We start from the raw sequence: 22,662 nt of genomic DNA, 5'->3' as shown, positions 1-22,662 counted from the left end.
ATGACTGGCTCTCATTTTTTGGCGTTTAGGGCCATAAAATTGGAATTTCGCCCGATTCTAAGATTTTCATGTGCTATAGCCCACTCCATCTGCATGCATTCGAGCTCCGCGATCGTATCCGAATCGCCTACAATTTTTTTGGACCATCAAAAACGACCTAAGGATCAATAGTTATTGCCTCGCCATGACCGTTCCTCATTTTTTGGCGTCTTAGGGCCATAAAATTGAAATTCCAAATTTTCTATGTTGTAGCCTCGTCATCTGCATGCATCCGGGCGACCGGACCCGAATTACCTAAAATTTTGCCGGACGATAAAAAAATAGGAATTTAGGATGATTCTCAGATTTTCGTATGCAATAGTCCACGCCAGCTGCATAAATTCGAGCGACCGGCCCTGAATCTCCTAATATTTTGCGGGCACATAAAAATGACCTAATCAACAATCGTCATTGTTATGCCATGACCGTTCTGCTTTTTGGCATTTTAGGGATATATAACAAGAATTCAAGACGATTCAAAGACTTTCGTGTACTATAGTCCATGTCATCTTCATGAATTCGAGCGACCGGTCCCGAATCTCCCAAAATTTTGCGGGCCAATCAAAAATGACCTAATAAACAATACGCATCGCTTCCCCTGATCGTTCCTCAATTTTTGGCGTTTTAGGGCCATAAAACAGAAATTTAGAATGATTGCCGGATTTTCGTGTGCTATGGTCTACACCATCTGCATGAATTCAGGCGACCGGTCCCGAATTTCCTGAATTATGCGGGCCCATAATAAATAACCTAATGAACAATAGTTATTATATTGCTATGATCGTTCCTCGTTTTTGGCATTTTAGGGCCATAAAACAGGAATTGAGGACGATTCCCAGATTTTTGTGTGCTATAGTCCACGCCATCTGCATGAATTTAGGCGACCAGTCCAGGATCTCCTAAAATTTTGCAGGCCCATAAAAACGACCTAATCAACAATAGTCATTTCTTCGCCATGACCGTTTCGCTTCTATGGCATATTAGGGCCATTAAACAGGAATTCATGATGATTCCCAGATTTTCGTGTGATATAGTCCAAGTCATCTGCATAAATTCGGGCAATTGGCCCCAAATCTCCTAAAATTTTACGGGCCCATCTATAGCGACCTAATGAACAATAGTTATTGCTTTTCCATGATCGTTCCTCGTATGTTGGCATCTTAGAGCCATAAAACAGGAATTCAGGACGATTTTTCCAAATTTACGTGTGCTAAACTTTGCGCCATCTGCACGAATACAGGCAACCAGCCCCATATCTCCTAAAAATTTATCGGCCCATAAAAAACGACCTAATGAATAATAGTCGTTGCTTTTCAAGGACCGTTCCTCTTTTTGGCGTTTTAAGGCCATAAAACAGGAATTCAGGACGATTTCCAGATTTTCGTCTGCCGCCATCTGCATGAATTCGGGCGACCGGCCCCGGATCTCCTAAATTTTACGGGCCCATAAAAAATGACCTAATGATTAATAGTCATCGCTTCGCATGATTGCTCCTCATTTTTTGGCGTGTTTGGGCCATACAACCGGAATTCAGGATGATTCCCAGTTTACGTGTGATATACATGCCATCTGCATGAATTGGGGCGACCAGTCCCGAATCTCCTAAAATTTTGTGGGCCTATCATAAACGAACTAATCAATAATAGCCATCGCTTCGCCATTGCCATTCCTTATTTTTTGTATTTTAGGGCCATAAAACAGGAATTCAGGATGATTCCTAGATTCTCGTGTGCTATAGTCCACGCCTTCTGCATGAATTCGGGCGACCGGCCCCAAATCTATTAAAACTTTGTCGGCCCATAAAAATGACCTAATCATTAATAGTCATCGTTTCGCCATGACCGTTCCGTTTTTTTAGCGTTTTAGGATCATAAAACAGGAATTCAGGACGATTCCCAAATTTTCGTGTGCTATAGTCTACGTCATCTGAATGAATTCAAGCGACCGGCCCCGAATCTCCTAAAATATTGCGGGGCCATCAAAAATAACCTAATGAACAATAGTCATCACTTCCCATGACCGTTTCTCAATTTTTGGCGCTTTAGGGCCATAAAATAGGAATTTAGAATGATTGCCAGATTTTCGTGTGCTATAGTCCACACCATCTGCATAAATTTAGGCGATCGCCTCGAATCTTCTAATATTTTGCAGGTCCATCAAAAATGACCTAATGAACAATTGCCATCGCTTTGCCATACTGTTCCTCGTATTTTGGTGTTTTAGGGTCATAAAACAGAAATTCAGGACGATTCCCAGATTTTTGTGCTATAGTCTACGCCATCTGCATGAATTTGGGCGACTGGCCCCGAATAAAATTTTGCGATTCCCATTCTAAACGACCTAATGAACACTAGTCATCGCTTTGCCGTGACAATTACTCATTTTTTGGTATTTTAGTACCATAAAACAAAAATTCAGGATGATTTCCAGATTTTCGTGTGCTATAGTCCACGCCATATGCATGGTTGTAGAGTTCGCAACCTATTTTCCTGTCTTTGCAATATCAAAACATCTATTATTTGTAATAATCCTTCAATTTTTTTTTTATATAATTGTATTTGACTAAATACAATATTTTTAAAAAAATTAAAACTTATGATCTTAAACATGTATAACATTTAATAACTATGCCATTGCCTTTATGACTTACTATTAGATTAGAAGGAACATTTTTCTATTTTTACTACTTATGAACTTATTTACCCCTTCTAAATAGCAGTGCCGAAACAGGAAACTAATTAGAACAGCCAATTGGCTAACATACAAATACGTTTTACGAATAACTTTTCTTGTAGTTCACGTACATTATTATATTTAGTACACTTTTTAGGTACGTGTTGCACATAAAGCTACGTTATTTCCTTGATATTTCCTTGTTTTGTGTGAAAAATTAGAAATTCTTCAATTGATGGTTTTTATTATATCCCAATATTTACCACAAGAGATAGTAATGTTTTTTATTTTGGACTTTACTTAAGAAGGGTATACTCAAGACTTCCACTTTATTGTGCAAATTATTTACACATGGAAATGAATGTATATATGGATTGAAAAAAGAGAAAGGAATATGCATTTCTCTAGTAATTTGTTTTTATCTAAATAATAATAACAACCCAAAAAAAAGAATAAATAAAGAAACAAATAGAGGCAGAAGATCTAAGTATAAACAACAATACGAAGAGGGATAATTAAAGGAATATATAGTTCTCGTTAATGGAAAAGCAAATTAAGGTAATGCTTTTAACAATTTAGAATTTGACACACACACACATATATATATATAAGGAATATGCTTTTAACAATTTAGAATTTGACACACACACACACAACTATGTGTGTGTGTGTGTCAAATTCTAAATTGTTAAAAGCATTACCTTAATTTGCTTTTCCATTATATATATATGTGTGTGTGTGTCAAAAACGCTTATTACAACTTATGCTTTAATATTTTAGTTTCCTATCCATTTTTACATACTCTAAACGTGAATATACTATTTTTATTCTTCACATTTGATTTATTATCCATCGTCATTGACACATCTTCACTTTAATTTGCTATAATTAATATGATGTTAAACTCCAAAAGTTGCCAAGAAATTACAAGCTATAAAATAGTATATTCACGAGGAATAGACTAACGGGGGAGGAACAACGTAGTACTGACTTTGACCTCTTCCTCGTTATAGAATTTGACTAATATTCTATGACGATATAAACTAGTATAAAGAATTTTTATTCATTTTTATTCTATCTGTAGGCATATGAATTTTATTAAAATTAAATTCATAAAATAATTTGGATTATATTTTAAATTCAAGATATATGGGTCCAAATAAATATATGGGCTAGATCGGAAGAGCACNAATTGAATTAATTATATAAGTCCAATATATATGGATTAAATAAATAAGTCATAATCCATTGGGCTAGCCCATTTAATTGGGCTAAAGTGATGAGCCCAATTCAGGCCCAAGATGTCTCTTCCTAGAGGGCCAGTTTGGTGTCACGTGTCAAATGACGTGGCGCACCAAGTCAAGCGGAAGAGCCAATAGGATCATGCCACATGTCAAAATGACAAGGCATGCCAAGTCACACTAAAAGGCCAATGAAATCGCGCCACGTGTGCAAGTGACATGTTCTGGCCAATCAAATGCGGCCATGTCACACTTCAATTTGATTGGTCGGAAAGAGTTTGTTCTTATCATGACTCTTCCCTTCCACAACTATAAATAGGGGTCTTCATAACTCAGAAAAGGGACCAGAAGTTATAACAAGAAGCAAGAGAGAGCTCGTGGATCAAACACCGCAAATTTCTCTACAAGTTTCAAGCTTCAAGCAATCAAGTTCAAGTTCAAGAAATCAAGTCCAAGCTCAACAACGAAGAACAAATCAAGGTCAAGTTCAAGCGATCAAGCTAAAGCTCAAAGAACAAGATCATCGTTCGTGGAAACAAATACATATTCAAGATCAAGCTCAAAGGCCCTTGAATTTATTCACTATTGGAAGGAAGAATCAGAGGATTCATAGAGATTGTAACACTCAAATATTCGAAATAAAATACTACGATTGTTGCGATATTTTTCGGTCTTAATTTTATTTTCTCGACTCAAATTTATTGTCTATACTATCGGATCATTATTTTTACGTGTTATAGTAAGTAACTCGTCTTATTTATAAAATTTACAAATTTTACAATTTTTATACTTTAATGTAATTAAATTTTTATACTATCAAATCACTACTCAAGCATGAGCTCGGGTGGTTTCACCCAACCAATCCTGAAGATACCTTGTTTAACCTGAATTTTTCCTTTTCTTTTTCTTCTTCTTCTTTTTTTTTTTTTTTGTGTTGTTTTAAATATCAAATCCGTCTTAAAAAAAACTTAGTACTTTTATTTGGAAAAGTAATATTGTTTAGCCGCTGTAAAAATAATAGCTAAAAAATGTATAAAATTTGTATATTTTTTGTATATATATACATTCTGTATGTTATATACAAAAATTATACAAATTTTATATACTTTTTCGGCTACCAGATGTAAATAGTTTCGGGCAGGCTAAAAGTGATAATACCCTTTTTATTTTCCACGTCAATGGCATACAATTCAAACAAGTTACATGTATGTAAAAGAAGTCAATAAACAACATTGATCGTTATGTTTTTTACTCAATCTTTTATCATTTGTTTGGTGCCCAAGAATCCGTGTATTTTTTTGGTATGTCAAAAAATTGATGTTAAAAATCTCAAATCAACGTTCTTAGTTCTTACATTGGCAAAGTCAACATCTCAAAAAACACATTTTTCAAAGTCAAACTTAAATAAATAAACATTTAAAGAATTTCTTAGTCTTTGAACACCCTAATTAAAGTATATTCATATGCCTATAAATGCATCCACCTACCTTGTATTTTCATTCTCATAATCTCAACAACCTCAATAAACTTTCTCCAACCTACAAAACTCTCTTCCTCACCAAAAACAAAGTTCAAAAAGGGGTTGTCATATTAATATTACATAAAATATCATGATTCTTCTTAGAGGATTTATTACATTATTATTCATTTTCTCCATTTTTTTCGCTTCAAATACTTTATTATTAGTAAAAGCAGGAAGGCCCTTAGATATGGAGAAATGGTTGAAACAAGAAGCCACACTTCTAACATCTTTGCCTAGGGGTCAAGTTCCACCATCTGGTCCTTCTCCTTGCACCAACATCCCCGGCCAAGGCGGCAGTGGCTCATGCCCCTGAACCGATAAACCTTGGCCGTCCATGTCTGCTGTTGTCAGAGAATGCACTTGTCTCTCATCAGTTGTGTAAGAGTTCTCAAAATGGTTAATGATGTCCTGAGACACGACACAATTATTTAAGACTTTAAGTTGGGCGCTCAGGTTCTTTCACGTGATGTTATTATTACTGATTTTTCAGCTTTTTATCATCCTGGCGTCGGGCTATTTTTCTACGGGGTTGCTCTGCAGTATCATCACCGTAGTAGAGTTTACGTAGGCTGCAAGCATGCATGGGATGGATCTTACAGGAGCTTCCGTGATGCCTAAGGAAGCTAAATATAGAAAAGTTTCCATTAAATATATAGTTTAAGTTAATTCTTTGCTATTGTAATGTCTTGGCCATTCTTTAATTCTTTGATTTGTTTCATTTTCTTTTGTTTCTGTAAAGCATTTATTTTTTCTCTGTTTGTAAGTCCAAGTAAATAATGTAAATAGAGATATAGAAAATTTTATTTTAAGGCTGTGAATTAGGCATGAAAAAAATGTGAAAATTATGTATAAAATGTACTAATTAAAAAGTTAGTTAAGTTCAAATATAAAATGAAAGTATTTTATTTTTCTGAAAAATGTACGTGATTATCCAAAATATAAAAATTTAAAGGGAGAAGGAGATATACGCAATCGTGATCAGTTAGTGGCATTAAAATCGCATGACTTTCTATATAGTTTTTCGTCACGCATGAAAAGAAAATTACAAAAAAAATTGCGTATTTCATTAGAAGAAGCTTTGAACATTGGATAGGACTTAGGAGGAAACACTCAAATGTGGTTTCACACGCAACATGATAAAATTGAGTGTACTATCTCTAATAATTTAACCTTTTAAATGAGATAACCACACGCTACAACATGATATTAGAGCAGATAGAGATCTTAAATTTGAGTTTTAGTGTCGCTCACTATCATCCACTTATTTGGCCATTGGAAAAGAATACGGCACGCACGTGATAGGCATGTTGAAAACATAATTAAGAAAATTTGGTTTCGTCTCGTTTTCACTCATTATAAAAAATAAAATAAAAATTCAACATGAGTGGCTCATGAAAAAAATCATACACACGTGTGAAGAGACGTTTGAATCAGCCATTGAATCAAAAAGATAACGAGCAAAATAAATCGGGTTCAAAAGTTTTACACACACACAAAGCTTCGTGCATACATCTTTTTTTTTCACAAAAATGCAACAAAAATCTCTTATGCTTATCAAGTGACCATAATTTCAAAGGTTTGGCCTAACTCTACCTAATAACAATTCTTTATGCATAAAATTGAATGTCTTGTTTCATGCTTTTAGAAATAAATGTTATAGTAACTATTATTACCATACTTTAAAATTACATTTTAGGTACTTTTCAGGTGTGAAAACCTGAGATTCTACTGTAATATTCAGGTACTTTTTCTTAATTTATAAAATTTGTAAGATAAATAATTCTGTCTTGTGAAAACGTAGGCCTTTTTCTTCTTTCTTTTTGGTATTCAAAGGAGCATTGAGTGACATCAAAAATCATTAAGCAGACCTACCTTGCATTCATGTTGTATCTTTGTAAGTGTTGAAGTTGACCACAATACCAATTTCCCTCCTAATTTATGGCTTCTTGGCCGAGAGTCCATCGGAGACGTCACTCTCTACCTGACACAAGGCAGGGGTAAGGTCTGCGCACACTCTACCTTCGCTAAAACCCCACCTGTGGGATCACACTGCGTATATTGTCGTTACTGCTGTTGCTTTTTCTACGACAGAGTTCAAACCCACAACGTGGGTCTAATTTACACATTACACTGTCCCAACTTTACACCACTGAACCAAAGCTCTTGAGACTATGCTAGGTGATGGAGTACTTTTTTATGGTAACATATTGGTTATCTGCTAATGCTATCTCAAAACAGCAAAGATAACAACATACATCAGACTTGAGGAATAAGAAAAAGGCCAAACTTCTAAAATATTAAATACTCAATCTGGCGTGATAGCAAAAGCCACGCTTTTCCAATGCTAAAATTTGAAACAAAGAAGCAGAATCACCCTTTACAAAATGTTTCCTTTAAAGACCAAAATGCTCTTCTCAAATACGTTATTACAGAGGAAGACAGCCTAAATATTCAAGGCTAGGCTCCGCCATAGAAGCTTTCAAAGGCCATTCGAAGGCCTAAATAATCCGTACCCATTTACACCACATGCCATGTTTGAATAGTCGGGTAGAGGATACGGGTGACTACCATCAATATTCCCATTCCTCATCCCAAGAAATGACGGATCAGAACCCATCATTTGCCACTGGTTAGGAACTAACCCATCAATATGATGTCCATTCATAAATCGTGGATCGGGCTGCAGAATCATATCACTAGCACTATCAAAAAGGCCTCCAGAATAGTTATGCTGCAACGTGTCATGATAACTTCGTGTTCGTTCAAACCTACAAGAGCTTGATGAGGTACCTAGGTCAGCTGGCGTGCCAATATCACCTGGGAATGTGAACCCATGATTTAGATGCTGCGATCCGCTGCTAAAACTTTGAAAGCCCAAGTCGGGTATAGAAGCCCTTCCAATCCCATGATCATCATTCAGTAAGTCGTTAATAATATCAAGATGAGGAAATTCATCAGCCGATACACTCTGGGACTGACGTCCAGACGTGCAAGCCAGAGAATCAGGAACGTGATCATGTGTTCTACTGTTTACAGTCTTGAACATATCAAAGTTCCTAATTCCATTTGATGCAGAAGGATGATGTTGAGATATACTCCTGTTACTGTCCCTTTGGGGACACTCCCATTGCAGTCCATTCTGCAAGCTGCCATTATTCACCATTCCATATGAAAAGCTTGGTCTCATCGAGCTAGGTTCTGCTCTTTCCAAACCATGCGGTAAAAATGATGCCCCAGAAACCAGTGGAGGTTGTTGTTGAGAGTACGAATGTGATAGGTTAACTGCTGAAATTGGAGAATGAGGTTGACTAAAACTAGCCGGACTTCCAGAAACAGGACCACCCATAATTGCATTTCGGTAGGACTGAGTAAGATAGCTGTGTGTTGCTGGTGAAGGATCGGGACCTAATCGGCCAGCTGCACTCACTGAACGAGCCAGTGATGGTGTTGTCTGAACCATGGAAACAACAGGGGCAGCAGGCCTAGGTCCAGGAACTAAAGGATCACACAATGGTCTGGACACGGCAGGCACTTGTTGCCATTTGAAATTTTCTGTTGTAGAAGAGACTGTTACTTGTTGAGACGAGGACTCCCCAGTCGTAATACAAATGGGCTGCACTGAGGGCTTATCCTTGACCCTTGGCTCTACAGCTTTATGCGGATCAGCTTTCAATACTGCAGTTTCAGATGAATTAGACACTAAAGCTGATTTATCAGCTAGCTTGGGACCATCTGAATACGATCTTTTAACCAAAGCAGGATCACTTGTGACAGAGATCTTCGTCTGTGACTTCTGCTGAACAGCAGAGCCTGCATCTTTTGGAGGGCTTCTCGGAGAAGACTTGACACTCGGCTTCTCCATTGAAGGTCTCTCTGTCTCGGCCTTTCTCTGCTGCAAAGCTACTACTTCCTGCTCGGAGTAAGAAAGTAGCATGAAATTGGTATTAACTGGAGACAAACAGAATCACGGTGACTAAGAAAAGACATTTCCCAATAAACTCATTGGAAAGGCATATGCATCTTAACAAATAGAGGCAATTTACCGGCATTTCGAGAATATTAATTGCTTACATGAACAGTAAGAACACGAAACTCAGTCTCCATGAGATTTTTCTTTCCCTGCATTTCTTTTTTTGTTTGCCATGTAACAAACTTGAGGTTCTATGATGGCAATGCGGTGAAGTAATGAGGGATAAGAAAGAGAGAGAAAAGAACAAAAAATAAATTTTTTTCATCAACATTAGGTGGTATCTCTTAGGTAAAAGTATTTTATGACGAGTCCAGTCGGTTCTTTAGAAGGAAAAGAGTGAGTGCAGGGAAGATAATAACCTTCTTCATCTTTTGCTGATCATTCGACGAAAGCACAGTAGAATGCGACTCAGATCCAGGTGCCCCGCAACTTCTATCACTTAGCTGTCCTACGTCTGAAACAGCATCTAATGGCTGACTTAGTGTTTCACTAGCCCAATCAGCCGCATTAGACGTTGACTTGTTTCTTTGGTTCTTCCCTCTGAATGGTTGAAGCACCACAATTTTAGAATACAACCAACATTTCAAATATATTTAGACTATGCTCCACCCCCCCCCCCCAAAAAAAAAAAACATAAAGAAGGTTACCTGCTAGGTGATTTCGGATTTTTATGGTTAGCCGAAGTCCATCTGCAAGGCCCATTCGAAACCACGGAAGGAATCGAATCTGTGGAACACGTCGATGAGCTATCATCCATGACGGAAGGACTTCTCCTTCCAGCTAACCCATTTTGCACAGCTGAAAGGTCACTTAACCCACTGCAGCTAGTTTCTGTGGAAGGATGAACTTCTGAGCTGTCAGTATCCCAATTGACAGGACTTGCATCTCTGTCTTCAGAGTCAGGATTAATAACCTCTGGGACACAATCGATTGAATCAGAAACATCAGATACAGCTTCCAGTATATCTGGTTTTCCAAGTACTGCTTCTCGCTCCTCATTTATGTACTCGTTTCCTTCACCAATAGGCCCATCCTGATCAATCTTATATAGCTCCATGGATCCAGGTTTTTCATCAACACCCTTATCCTTTACTTTGTGATTATTCCGCTTCTGCTTAGCCTGACATACAAAGCAAGCACGATAAATGTATCTGTCCTCAAAGCAAAGGCCCTAATTCATAGATAATACCAAAGCTTGTTTCTTATCCTGCATACATATAAAATGCAATACCTGCTTTTTCTTGGACTTTTTTTCCTTTCCAGATGCTCGTTTAGCTTTCTGCTCAGTTTCTGCCAGCCAAGCAGCTTCCTCTTCACGGATGAGCTCTTCTTGCCTCTTTAAAGCAACAGCCTCCTGATACGCAACCTCTATTTTACTATAGAAGATAAATGAAAAAGTCACTGTTAATTAAAATTGCAAGAATAACAAACTGCCGCTATTTAAGAAAGTACGAGACCTCACATTGAGGAAAATGCAGTTACTGATGCCACTCTTAACTATTTATGTTAGTTTAACGAACATTCCAGCATAGCAGAAGAATCAATTAACATTAAATCAAGGTCATTAAAGATATATGCATAATAGCTGCCCGTATGAGTGTTTGAGTGACGTGTCATACAACATGAGCTTCCCCTTTACCTGATTCTATATAGAAACGAAGCACCAACTGCTGGTTTCCTTTATTTTCTACCAATCAAGTGACATCAGCATGCATAGAAACATGAGGTAAAACCTTTAGGTTGTACTTAGGTGATCCAGCTGACAGAAGTAAGAAATGGATTCAAGAGAAGTCTACTCTTGGACCTCCTGTGGTTAAGTAAAAGATAACTGTATGAGGGCTACTAAGGTCTGGATTCGTTTGGAGCAAATTTGATTCTGAAATTGTACTTCCAAAAGGAAAAGATATTTTGTTTTGCTGGAAGCGCACCTTATCCAACCGTGAGGCCAAACCAAATTAACTTCAATCCAACAAATAGGTGGACTGGACGACATATGTATTAACTTTTGCCACAAAATAAGAGAAGTATATTTAACCAACTAGTGTACACTACTTAAGTTGTGCATGAGATGATATTACAGAATGTCACAAAATATACTAAACTTGGAATTAATGTATAATTGCTAAACTAGAATCAAGAAAACTCCTCAATACATCTCAAGTTTAGACAAATAGGAATCAAGAGAAAATTACAACCTAGACTTGAAGTATTCCAAGCTAGATCATGAAGATGGGTCAGAGCTCCAAACATGAAATGGCCTCCATGCAAAAACACGAACCAAAAAGCAACAGAATCTATACGTTCTAACCGTTTAAATAGCAAGGCCAAAGAGAAACTTCTATACCTAACCAGCAGTTTATATATATCACAATTAAGTGACTAAAATGCGCAAATAATTTATCAAAAGAGTTTTTACCTGAAAATCTGTGCTAGGACAAATATTTCAATGGTTCGACGACCTAATTCAGTTAAACGCCTCTCATCACGCTCAATTGTATCTTTGTTAAACTCATCTCCAGAAGTGCCATCCTGAAACAAAAAACAATGGTACAATAAGCAAATGCCTATGGGGTATGGATACATGTTATCTGCTAAAAAGATAGATAAAGTGCAAGCATGCAGAACATGAGCCACAAAGTTCACACATAGCTTGCAAAATGTGTGTTGTTTTTTTTTGGGGGGGGAGGGGGAGGGGGGGTGTTTAGAAAAAAAAGGAAAAAGGAAAAAAAAAAAAAAGAGGATTCTAAAATTCTCCTTTTCGATGCCATAAAATCCTTCACTGGCCCAATGCCATAAAATTCTCTCAAATATAAATTCCTAAACAGAAAAGCACTCCAGTTGACAGTTACCACTGGCAGAAGGTGTATTGTTATTCTTGCTGAAATGCAGAAGTTTATCGAGGAAACGAGCTTAACATGTGTCGAAACAGATCAAGGACTGCTTGTCAACGATCACACAATGATACTGTTACTTATTGGAATTTGATAGACTCCTAAATAACAGGGCCAAACTGGACAGAAAATAAATACATAAATAAGCAACAAACAAATCCAAGAACACACAATAAATAAGAGAATCTTAATCTACTATCACGCGTGATTAATACGAGCAGTCTGATAGCATTGAACATTGCCAAAAAGAGACATCTTAAATTAAATGTTGACCTCCAGTCAATTGTTGGGTAACATTCTTATCAATTTGTGAATATCAATATCTTTGAGCTCTAATTGGGCGCGCGTGGGGGGGGGGGGGGGGGCTGTTTTTGCAGTAGCCCTGCACAACTCAAGCTATAACCATGAGAATATATCTGGCATATAGCTTCAACAACGGCATTATGTCACTCACCTTTGTTCGGTTTTGAGGGCCTTTCTCATCCTTTGGAGGCAATGGCTCCAATGCAGCACTCTCAAGCAATAGCAAGACATCATCCACCAACACAAACATGTTTTTCTCCATACGAACAATAGGAGCCAGTTGTTCATCTGCATCCGAATATTTTGCTTTACCTTTCTTGCCCATTATCTGGCCTTCAAGAGACTTAAGCCCGCTGTACAAGGAGTCCATAACAAGAGTAGAAGTAACCTCCTTCTCTATGAAAAAGTTCTTGACAACCACTTTTAAAATTGAATCTGATCTCTCCTTGGACATGCGGCGCCTAGAATTTTGGTCCATTCCCAGCCAAAAAGCACAGAAGCTGAAATTTCATCACAAGTAGTCCGTTAGGTGAAAATTCTGAGAAATTTGACAAATGAAAGACTGACATCAAAATCTTAAGCATTTCTCCTAAGGAGATGAGGAACACAGTTTATTCAACATAAAACCATTAACCAGGAGTCATAAGCCACAAACAACCCAACAACCCAACTAGACTAGACACAAAAGAGAGCACAAACCAAAGTAGACGATAGTGCCCAATGAAAACTGAAAGCCTCTAAAACATGGCCAAAAGCAAGAATATCAACATCCCTACCTTGACCATCGAGCTCTATCCTCTATCAACTTCCCAAGCTTTACTCGTCTCTCTTCCACGAAACGGCGGCAGATTTGTTCCACATTAGTCAAATATACCCTAACAAGCTCCCTTCGATATTGACGGTCAAGGCAACGAAAGGGACGATCTGGTTTTTCCCTACAGACAATAAACATAGATCATAGCAGTTTAGCATTGCAAGGATCATAGCAGTACAAACCAACAATCACTGTTTGAGACCCATTCAAGCATGAAGGGGGCTACTGCTTAAGAGAAACTTACTGGAAAATACTATAAAGGACAGTACTTTCTATTCTCAGAAAGAATAATTCAAAAAAGAACTGCTACACATCCTCAAGCTAAACTAAAAGTTCGATTGAAGATTTATGTAAAGTAAATGGAGCCTTCCAATTGTGACATCTTGTTGCCTTGGTCTATTATGGTCTAAGTTGCTAACTGGTTCAAACTTCACAATATGTAACAAGGGCACTGCACTCATGTCCATGTTGAAAGGCACTTTTAAAAACACTCAAGAAATGCATCAAATTCCTGTCATACTCCAAAATTCTTCATTAACTGTTTGACCACCATACAAAATGTCCTCAACAATATTTGAAGACACTTCCTCCTACAATTTTACATTCTATATTTTTTCCTATGATATGCAAGTCAATAAATAAAAGTAAAATATTACAAGAATAAAAGATCACAAGGGCACTGCACTCATGTCCATGTTGAAAGGCACTTTTAAAAACACTCAAGAAATGCATCAAATTCCTGTCATACTCCAAAATTCTTCATTAACTGTTTGACCACCATACAAAATGTCCTCAACAATATTTGAAGACACTTCCTCCTACAATTTTACATTCTATATTTTTTCCTATGATATGCAAGTCAATAAATAAAAGTAAAATATTACAAGAATAAAAGATCACAAGGATGATATGTCGAGTTAAAAAGATCGCTAAATTTCCTGGCTAATATTTGTAACATATATATAGTGTGCATGTATAACTTTTTATTAGATTAATCCCCATATAAGCTATAACAAATAGAAATTTTGCAAAACTCAATTCAATGATGTTTAGTTTTCATGTCAGTATGTCCATCTCAGGTCATATGCCATACTTATGGCATGTTCACATCTCTAACCGATTTGCTGCTCTTTTATTAGGCAAAAGTTAAAAGAAAAGGTCAACTAGCTGCCCCTTTTACACCCCATACACAAGCATACATCAGATATCACTTTGACATTTACCACAAAAAAGGTGGAAGAAGCATGCTATTAGTGCATCTGCTAAACCTCTTTAAGGTAAAACAAAGGGTATATGCATTTGAACAAAGGGTATACGCATTTCTGCAAGCGTTCATCTAAAAAGTCTCAAATAGGAATGGCTTGCAAAAGACCTGATTACTTGAACTTGAGCTTTTATTATGAGCGTATCAGCATCAACAAAACCATCTAAAACTTTCGACAACTCCATAAATTTTTTCCACCCCCAATCATGCTCTTTCTTCCAGAAACGATGTAATGTATCTGCAAAAATTTGCAACTGTCTATTAATGTGAGCAGGAATGGAACCAAAAAATTCATTGCAAAAAGAACAGACTCAACAAACCAACCCGAATACTTGGACTTCTTCGGGTCTTTGTTCACCACAGCAATAGTGAATTGAGCAAAATGACCCCAACCTGTTCTTACCAAAATAGGAACAGAACATCATAATCATAGCTAACACATCAATTTCTAGATAGCTTGGGATGAACTATCAACATTACCACACCTGGAAGGAGCTTGTCATGATTAGCCACACAAAGAAACAAAGAGAGATGGTTGCAAACATCACACCCCTGAGGATAAATCAGAATGTACCTGCCGCAACAGTTGGAGCAAACATTTGTCAGTCACTTCCTAATTCATGAACTGGTAATTTCCATTCAACAATAGGTAACGAGCATAAGATGATACAGCAGATGTTGCTGCAAATGCATGCCCCCATGGAACTTCCACTATGATAACAAGAGTAGCAACCTTGATAACCCAAACTCCAAATTAACAATTACTATCACCAACCTCTACATCAATATAACAAGAATATAACTGTTGTGCCAGCTAGTCAGCCATGCATCTGCCTCGAACTAAGCTACAGGTTTATTTGGTTCAGCAATGGACAAGAGGAAGGGAACAGGAATAGGACCCCATTAACCATTCATTTCTAGAGGAAAGTAAGAGAGTTTACTTTTTGTTCAATACGTAGTAAAAACGATTTTGTGATTACCATTCAAGTTTCCCAAGAGTTGGAGAAAGGTGACGTGGGGAGGTATCATGCACCTCAACTATTTTTCCAACCAAACCACGAAAATAACTCTCAATTCTCCTCTTTTACTTATTTTCATCCTATTCCTACTAACATAGCTTATGATTAAAATGATACTACCACTTAATGAAGAACTGCAAAATAAGAAGAGTTAATGTAGCATTATAAGTTAGAAAAGTAAATATAACACAAAATGAAAATAGGTAGTATAGCATTTGATATAAGAGGATTAATTGTTGTTCCTGTTAATACAATTTGTAATAACTTTTTACATAAGTAAATTTTAGTTACCGGGTGACAAACCACTCGAGTAAGTCACGAGTCATTCTCTTAGCCAATTCTCTTTTTTCAAGTCTTTCTCTTAGTCTATTATCAAGTCAATCAGAGTATCACAGGTCTGTCATCCAGTCTAACAGAATCCTGACCTTATCAACACGTCCCATTTCCTCTCTGTGTCAATGATCAACCATCTCAGTCTAGTAGAAACTAAACAATCTTAACAGTCTTCAAAATGTCTCAAAGACTAATAAAAAATTACCAAGAGTACCTTCAAACAAAACGCATCCAAGCAAGCTCAGTTCTTTCATCTCCACTACACTACGTATTGGTGACTCTACATTTTGTATCTCACAAAAGTAATAGAAATCTTTGGATAATTGGTTCTAGTACTTATAATCATATTACCGGTAACCATTCCTAGTTTACTTCCCGGTAACAGTGAGGCAGCTGTTATAGTCTGCTAAATATGCATTGGACATTCTTTATTGCCTACTTGAGGTATGGTACCCGTATTTACAATCTTTACTTCTCTATTATATGTTAGGGTTGGTGGCCAGGTTAACACCCCTCGTCACCTCTGTACCTGAGACAGATGCGCTGCATTACCCAGTGCCTAACCTTGTCTCCCCTACTCCTCTTATGGTTGTGCCATATTAGCACTTAGTCCGTTTGCTCAAATGAACAAACAGCAAAACATCCTTATGAAACATCCTAGAAGTCGGTATTTATTTATAAAAAGCTTGGTGCATAAAAGTAAACGCTTGTATTATATGATCCAATCTGAAGAATGGTGGTGGAAAGCATATTGGCAATTCATGTGGCAATGGAAGTAAGAAGACTCAACATAGCCTAACAAATGGTAATATAAGTTAATATAACATTAGAAATAGGAAGAATATGATACAGGTAGTGCAGGATCGGATCCACCCCTTAGGATGGGGAAGGTATGGCACCCGCTAGGTTGATAAAATTATTATGTACTTATATTGAAATTTTCTTAAACTAGGTTAAATATATCATTCTGCCACCCGCTGTTGCAAACTAAACAAGGATGCCATAGCTGGGAGACCTTTTTGAAAGTTTTTCTTGTGTGTAAGACCCAAGTTCGAATTTATGTTAAACTTTATTTGGCTCCCGTTTTTTGTGCTTTTCATTTCCTTTTGTCACAGTCGTTTCCCTTTTCAGTTATCTCCCAATTTCCTATTTGCCTTTTTATTCTTTTTTATATTTCTCTTTCCTTTATTCTAGTATTAGTTTTTCTGTGACTTCTAGCGAAAACACTCAAAAAGAGGCTCCAAAATTTTAAAATCCCATAAATATAAACATTTCTTTTAGTCTCAAATTTGCGAAGTTTATTCTTTCAAAATCGAAAGACTTGGGTCTCAATGGGAACTTTAGATTATCATCCGTTTTAATTTTTCATAATTTCTTCTATTTATTATATCATAAAATTTGTGCTATTCTATGGATGTTAAGTTCAATTTAAATCTCTTTACTATCAAATTGTGATGAATATTTGTAAATATTGCTTAGAAAAAACATGAAATTTATGATTTTGATTTTACGAAATTTATATATCATCTAATCCTACATTTACTTATGGGGGCGTAGTTTACCAATTGAAAATGTTCTTTTATTTTTCTTGTTTAATTGGTGTAATTTTCTTATTGACGATGTTATTCTACTTGTGCAAATTTTTTTAAATATACAAACAAAACAAAAAAATCCCTTAGTGAAAGTGTTGACTTTACTTGTGATGTTAATATTAAAGGTATGATTCCGGTATAAAATTCTAATTAAGTTTGTCTTGACATTTGAGATGTAATCTTCATATATGCAAATAAAAAACACCTATTAAGTTGACCCGAATAAACTCAAAAGAGACGGAACTGAACCGAATATACATTCCTAACAAACTCTATATTAGTCATTACAAGGTGTATATTAAAGAAAATTATGGCACCCACCATCTTCATATCCTAGATCCGCCTCAGAGCTAGTGTCATTATCATTGTAAATAAACAGATCCATCGTTATTCTAGTTAATATAAAAAGTAACCACTCTTCTATCAATATAAAGATACAGGGTGTCTTTCTTAATCTAATCTCAAGAACTAACTAATAATATAGGGTTGCACATGGAGGCTTACTATTAAGATTCTAAAAGCAGTTTAAAAATGAGCTTATAGATGAGGCTAAATAAGTATGTTAAAGTTAAACAAAATAATTCTTCACAAGAACATCATACCATTTGTAGCCGCCAACATCAAATGCATTACTGCGAAGTTCTCTCTTGTTAATTTGCGAAAACTTATCAATCTTCCATGTATATTTCCCATATAGCTCAGAAGGTTTAGGGCCTACAGACAATAAAAGAGGAAAACTGAATAAAAACCAAAGGTATAACTGAATAAGAATGGCACAGAGTTCCATGCAAAAAGAAAATTCTCGATTATAACTCAAGCATCATATCTCAACCCAAAAGGCAAAAGGCGCATTATTTTGCAATTTCGATCTATCACTTAAACTAAATCTTCTAATTTTTTATATCCTTATTTATTATCAAAATCAGGAAGCTGGGATAGTGCTAAGCAAGTAAGCAGACATTATGAATCTGTGATATCCTTTAAGTTATATTGATTTAGAAGGTAATAGCCACTATGATATCTTCTAAGTAAAAGATACAACTAGACTGCAATAGCTTTTTTCAACAACTATGATATTAGGACCAAAGAGTTGTCTCAATTTCACTAGAGCTGAAAAGTGAAGAACTAGAAAAATTAGGAAAGGGTAAAACAACAGAGTGGAGGCAGAGGATTGTGAAAGAAAGTAGCTTTAAAACCAGAGTATACTGGATCTACCATGGACGAAATCATCCATCAATATATATTGTACAATCCACCTAACATCACTGCTTATATGTAAGATAGCAGAAATAGTGTCCATGATTACAAAATCACATAGACCTTGTATATGAAATACAGTAATGATGTCCACTTTTTGCTTTAGGGACTAGAAAAGGGACAGTAAAAGAAGATTTGAGAATATTAGAAGCTACTTTGACTGATTAACTTGGGGGGGGCGGGGGGAGGGGGGAGGGAAAAGGAAATTTTACAAGGAAACTAAAGACAAGAAAAATACGAAGAACTAATTAAAACACTTTCTAAAAGAGACTCTCAAAGACAATAGTATACTAGCCTCCTACACCAAAGAGAGGAAAGAAATATTCATCCAAAAAGAAGGAATTCCGGCAAACTAGATAACTTTACATAAATATATGCAGATAAGTCCAGCCCTCCATAATCAACAGCGAGACTCCTACACAGCATATCACTCTTAGCATAGAAAGAAAATCCTAAAGAAAGAGAAAACATCGTGTACCAAGTATTCATCATAAAGAAACCACAATACCTTAAAAGACTGAAGGAAACACTAAGAAATAAAACATCACAAAGTCATAGACTATCAAACATAAATTTGAATGAATTGATCAAAAGAATTGGAGACCCAAAGCACCATACCACCATCGTCGTCATCATCACAGTCCCAGTAAGGAGGCGAAGTTGATGGAGTTCCATTTTCTACCTGCTCAGATGACCTCCATTCCGCCAACGCTTCACTGCATTGCTGCTGCCCGCTCGACAATCCCTCATAAGACCTTCCTGTCCCTGCCTCCTCATGTGCACTTGAAGCCGCCATTTCTCACTCCACAACTCCCACCAAGCTCCTGCAACTTCACCTGTCCCAGTACAAGCAGATTACACTTCTTTACAGACTTAATTCAAAAAGTTAAAAGCAATGCAACACAGCCAACTCTGCGTTTAATGTATCTTAAAAATCCTCAGACCCATTGGCAAAGCCAGGAATTTTGATAAGGGTGTTCAAGATTTAGATATATATGTATAAAAAAGTAATATTTTACCAGTATATTGAGTATAATTATCCGACAAGGGGTGTCTAACTGACCAAACTTCAGACCGATGCATAGTACATTGGCGAAATTTTAAACATTCCCAACTGGGAGCTTCCAATAGAAATTGAGAATCAATAATGGGCAAAATGGAGCGAATCAGATTGTGACTATCATAGAACCAACTCAACTAAATTCCTATTAGGCATAATTATTATCTTTTCTAGAAATGAAATCCCATTACTAAATTTCTTCTATTAATGACTGGCATGTCTCGGCCAGCTTGCACGCACACTAATTATCAAAAACCCAATAAAGAAAGAATTCATTAAAAATCCACAATAAGATAACTCCCAATAAACCCTAATTCCACCAGACTTCCAATAACAGTCAAGCAAAATTGAATTGAAGTCTAAAGCCCATCAAAAAATAAAACAGAAAACATATCAACTAATTATCAAAAACCCAGTAAAGAATTTAATTAATTAAACCCAATCGAAATAAGATCGATAAAGTAAGTGTAAAAAAATCAAAACAACCAATTTCAGAAAAGGATCGAAAAAACGAAATTCCCGAAATACCCATGAGAAACCCTAAAAAGGCAAATTAAAACACAAAGCAAGGATTTAAGAGAACAGAAGCGAATATCGGAAAACAGTGACAATTTTAATCAAAAAGAAGATCGATGTAAAAGGAAGCAGTACCTGAAGCAGAGAATTAGAGTTTTTTTTGTCAATGGCGAATGGAAGCTGTAGAGAAAAAAAGATTTTAGAGGTCGAAGAAGAAAGCCGAAAGGAGGAAATTAATATGACTATATATAGTATGCTAGGAAATTTTTACTTTATTTTTATCGTGTGACCGTGTGAGTAATGAGGCACGTGTGAGGCACTATAATTGCCATATTTTTTTAATTTTTATTACATTTGGGATAGAAGGAGAAAGAAGATATTGACAATTAAATTCACACTTATTGAGATTATGTGAATATTGAATTCACACTTATAACGTTGAAAAAATTTTACTGGATTTGAATTTATTATTTAGTAAGAAATAAGACGAGGAATTCTAAGTTAGAGTAGTTGGCTTTGATTCTACCTCGATCGACTTGATTACTTTTAGTTTGACTCGATTACAATTGGAGGTCTTAGAAATTACTCCATCCGGTCCATAATAAGTGTCTCTTTTACTTTTAGCACGCCCATTAAGAAAATACTAAATCCTATACAAAATTACCTAGTATGACTAAACTACCCTTATTAAATATTGGGCACATGATTATAGTGGCATTTATTGCTCTTCTGCACATAAGGGTAAAAGAGTAAAAACAAATTGAATTTTTTCTTGATTACCTAACTAGACACTTATTTTGGACCAAAATCAAAAAGTAAAAGAGACACTTATTATGGATCGGAGGGAGTAATATTAACGTTTTCATAGTAAAGAATCGTAAAGTAGGGGCATAGCTAAGGAGAGGGTATGAATTCACGTGAACCCATGTTTCTCTCCCTAAATCATGTATAACAATATTATATTTTCTTAAAATTATTTAGATATATATGTGCACCTGAGCTCAACGAGTCTTATGGTACAATAATTATTAAGTACATCTTTACAAATAAAATCGAAGTTTTAAATATTACGTCTATCTTGTTGTCTTTTTATTCTTTTTTTATAACTAGGCGAGGCTCAAAACTCATGTCTTTATTGTTGTTGTTTTTTTTTTCTCTCTAGAATTGGATCCACAAGTGGAGGATGAGCATGTGTTGTGTCCCCTCTTACCTCTGTTAAAGTATTTTAGTTTGTTTGATTTATTTCTTTCAAAATCTCCAAGTGTAACATCTTGAAATCTCTATTCTCCTCCTGCCATCTTCGTTAAATTTTGAATAATTAAATTGAATATTTATATTTAAATTAGCAGAAGTGGAGGACGTAGCATATAATCTATGGATTCAGATGATCAAAATATTTTCGATACGAAGTATAAAGACATGTGAAAAATTATTAAAATTATGACATAAAATTAATTTTGAACTTATAACCTCAAAAGTGTGATGAGATTATTATAAGTACCTAAAGGTTAAATCCGTCAAGTATAAATTATAGATCTACCTCTTCATAATAGTACATCAATCTTTTTGAAATCCTAGACATGTATCTAGCTTAAAGGTCTATGTTGCCATAATTGTAATATTCTTCGTGTTAAAAACATTATTTTACCTTCTTAGAACTATGTAGATTTACGACATTCAATCTTATCTTTTCAAGTTGTTATCTCGAAGAAGTGTAGACGTAATAGAATGATTCAAAATTCTATTATATGCAATGTGAATACAAGTCAAGATATTGCTATTATGTCTAAGCTTTTAAGTCAATATCTGAAGACATTTATTTATAATAAAGATTTATTATGAATTGACAAGTTTACACCGGTTGTCAGCCTACCACAATCTCCCTCCTTTACCCAGGCTTAGAACCGGCCATGTGAACAAGATCACATAGGCGGAGATTATTCTTATCCCATTACAAAGTTCGAAAGATTATTCTTTCTTCCTTGGTGGTGAAAGAGGACAAAAAAGGTGTGTGGGAGAAAATTTTCTAAAAGGAAAGAAGATTTCGTCCACCATCCAGAATATATAGAGCACCCCCTTCCTATAAAACATGGTTGGGGACAGACAGAACGATAAATAGCAATAACTACTGGTAGAATTCTCAATCAATAAGGTCAAATATGTGTTTA

At 35.9% G+C, this 22,662-nt stretch overlaps 1 protein-coding gene across 2 annotated transcripts; it reads right to left on the bottom strand.

The window, feature by feature from the left end:
- Nucleotides 1-7,743: 7,743 nt before the first annotated feature.
- On the bottom strand, nucleotides 7,744-20,716 carry LOC109237386 (MATH domain-containing protein At5g43560-like). Of its 2 annotated transcripts, XM_019403693.1 has the most exons (13): nucleotides 20,630-20,716; nucleotides 19,537-19,754; nucleotides 18,264-18,375; nucleotides 15,203-15,291; nucleotides 15,042-15,110; nucleotides 14,826-14,955; nucleotides 13,416-13,574; nucleotides 12,791-13,139; nucleotides 11,862-11,974; nucleotides 10,677-10,821; nucleotides 10,093-10,565; nucleotides 9,805-9,985; nucleotides 7,744-9,385 (listed from the first exon to the last, which is right to left on the bottom strand). In XM_019403693.1, exons 2-13 carry the CDS (start codon nucleotides 19,712-19,714, stop codon nucleotides 7,955-7,957), a joined length of 3,429 nt encoding a protein of 1,142 aa, XP_019259238.1. In that variant the 5' UTR covers nucleotides 19,715-19,754; nucleotides 20,630-20,716; the 3' UTR covers nucleotides 7,744-7,954. The 2 variants fall into 2 exon arrangements, with proteins under 2 accessions (XP_019259238.1, XP_019259239.1); XM_019403694.1 differs by lacking the exons at nucleotides 15,203-15,291; nucleotides 18,264-18,375; nucleotides 19,537-19,754; nucleotides 20,630-20,716 and having other exon boundaries at nucleotides 14,826-14,971; nucleotides 15,042-15,105.
- Nucleotides 20,717-22,662: the final 1,946 nt, after the last annotated feature.

This window comes from Nicotiana attenuata, unplaced genomic scaffold (assembly GCF_001879085.1).
Source record: "Nicotiana attenuata strain UT unplaced genomic scaffold, NIATTr2, whole genome shotgun sequence".
In the NCBI taxonomy this organism is placed as follows: Eukaryota; Viridiplantae; Streptophyta; class Magnoliopsida; order Solanales; family Solanaceae; genus Nicotiana; species Nicotiana attenuata.
This window is presented reverse-complemented; position numbering and strand designations above follow the sequence as displayed.

Coding starts and splice junctions, on each gene's coding strand:
- LOC109237386 (XM_019403693.1), bottom strand. CDS start 19,714: ATGGCGGCTTCAAGTGCACATGAGGAGGCAGGGACAGGAAGGTCTTAT. Junction 15,292..18,263: donor GATGTTGGCGGCTACAAATG/GTATGATGTTCT, acceptor CTGTTGCGGCAG/GTACATTCTGATTTATCCTC. Junction 14,956..15,041: donor GAAGAAGTCCAAGTATTCGG/GTTGGTTTGTTG, acceptor AAATTTTTGCAG/ATACATTACATCGTTTCTGG.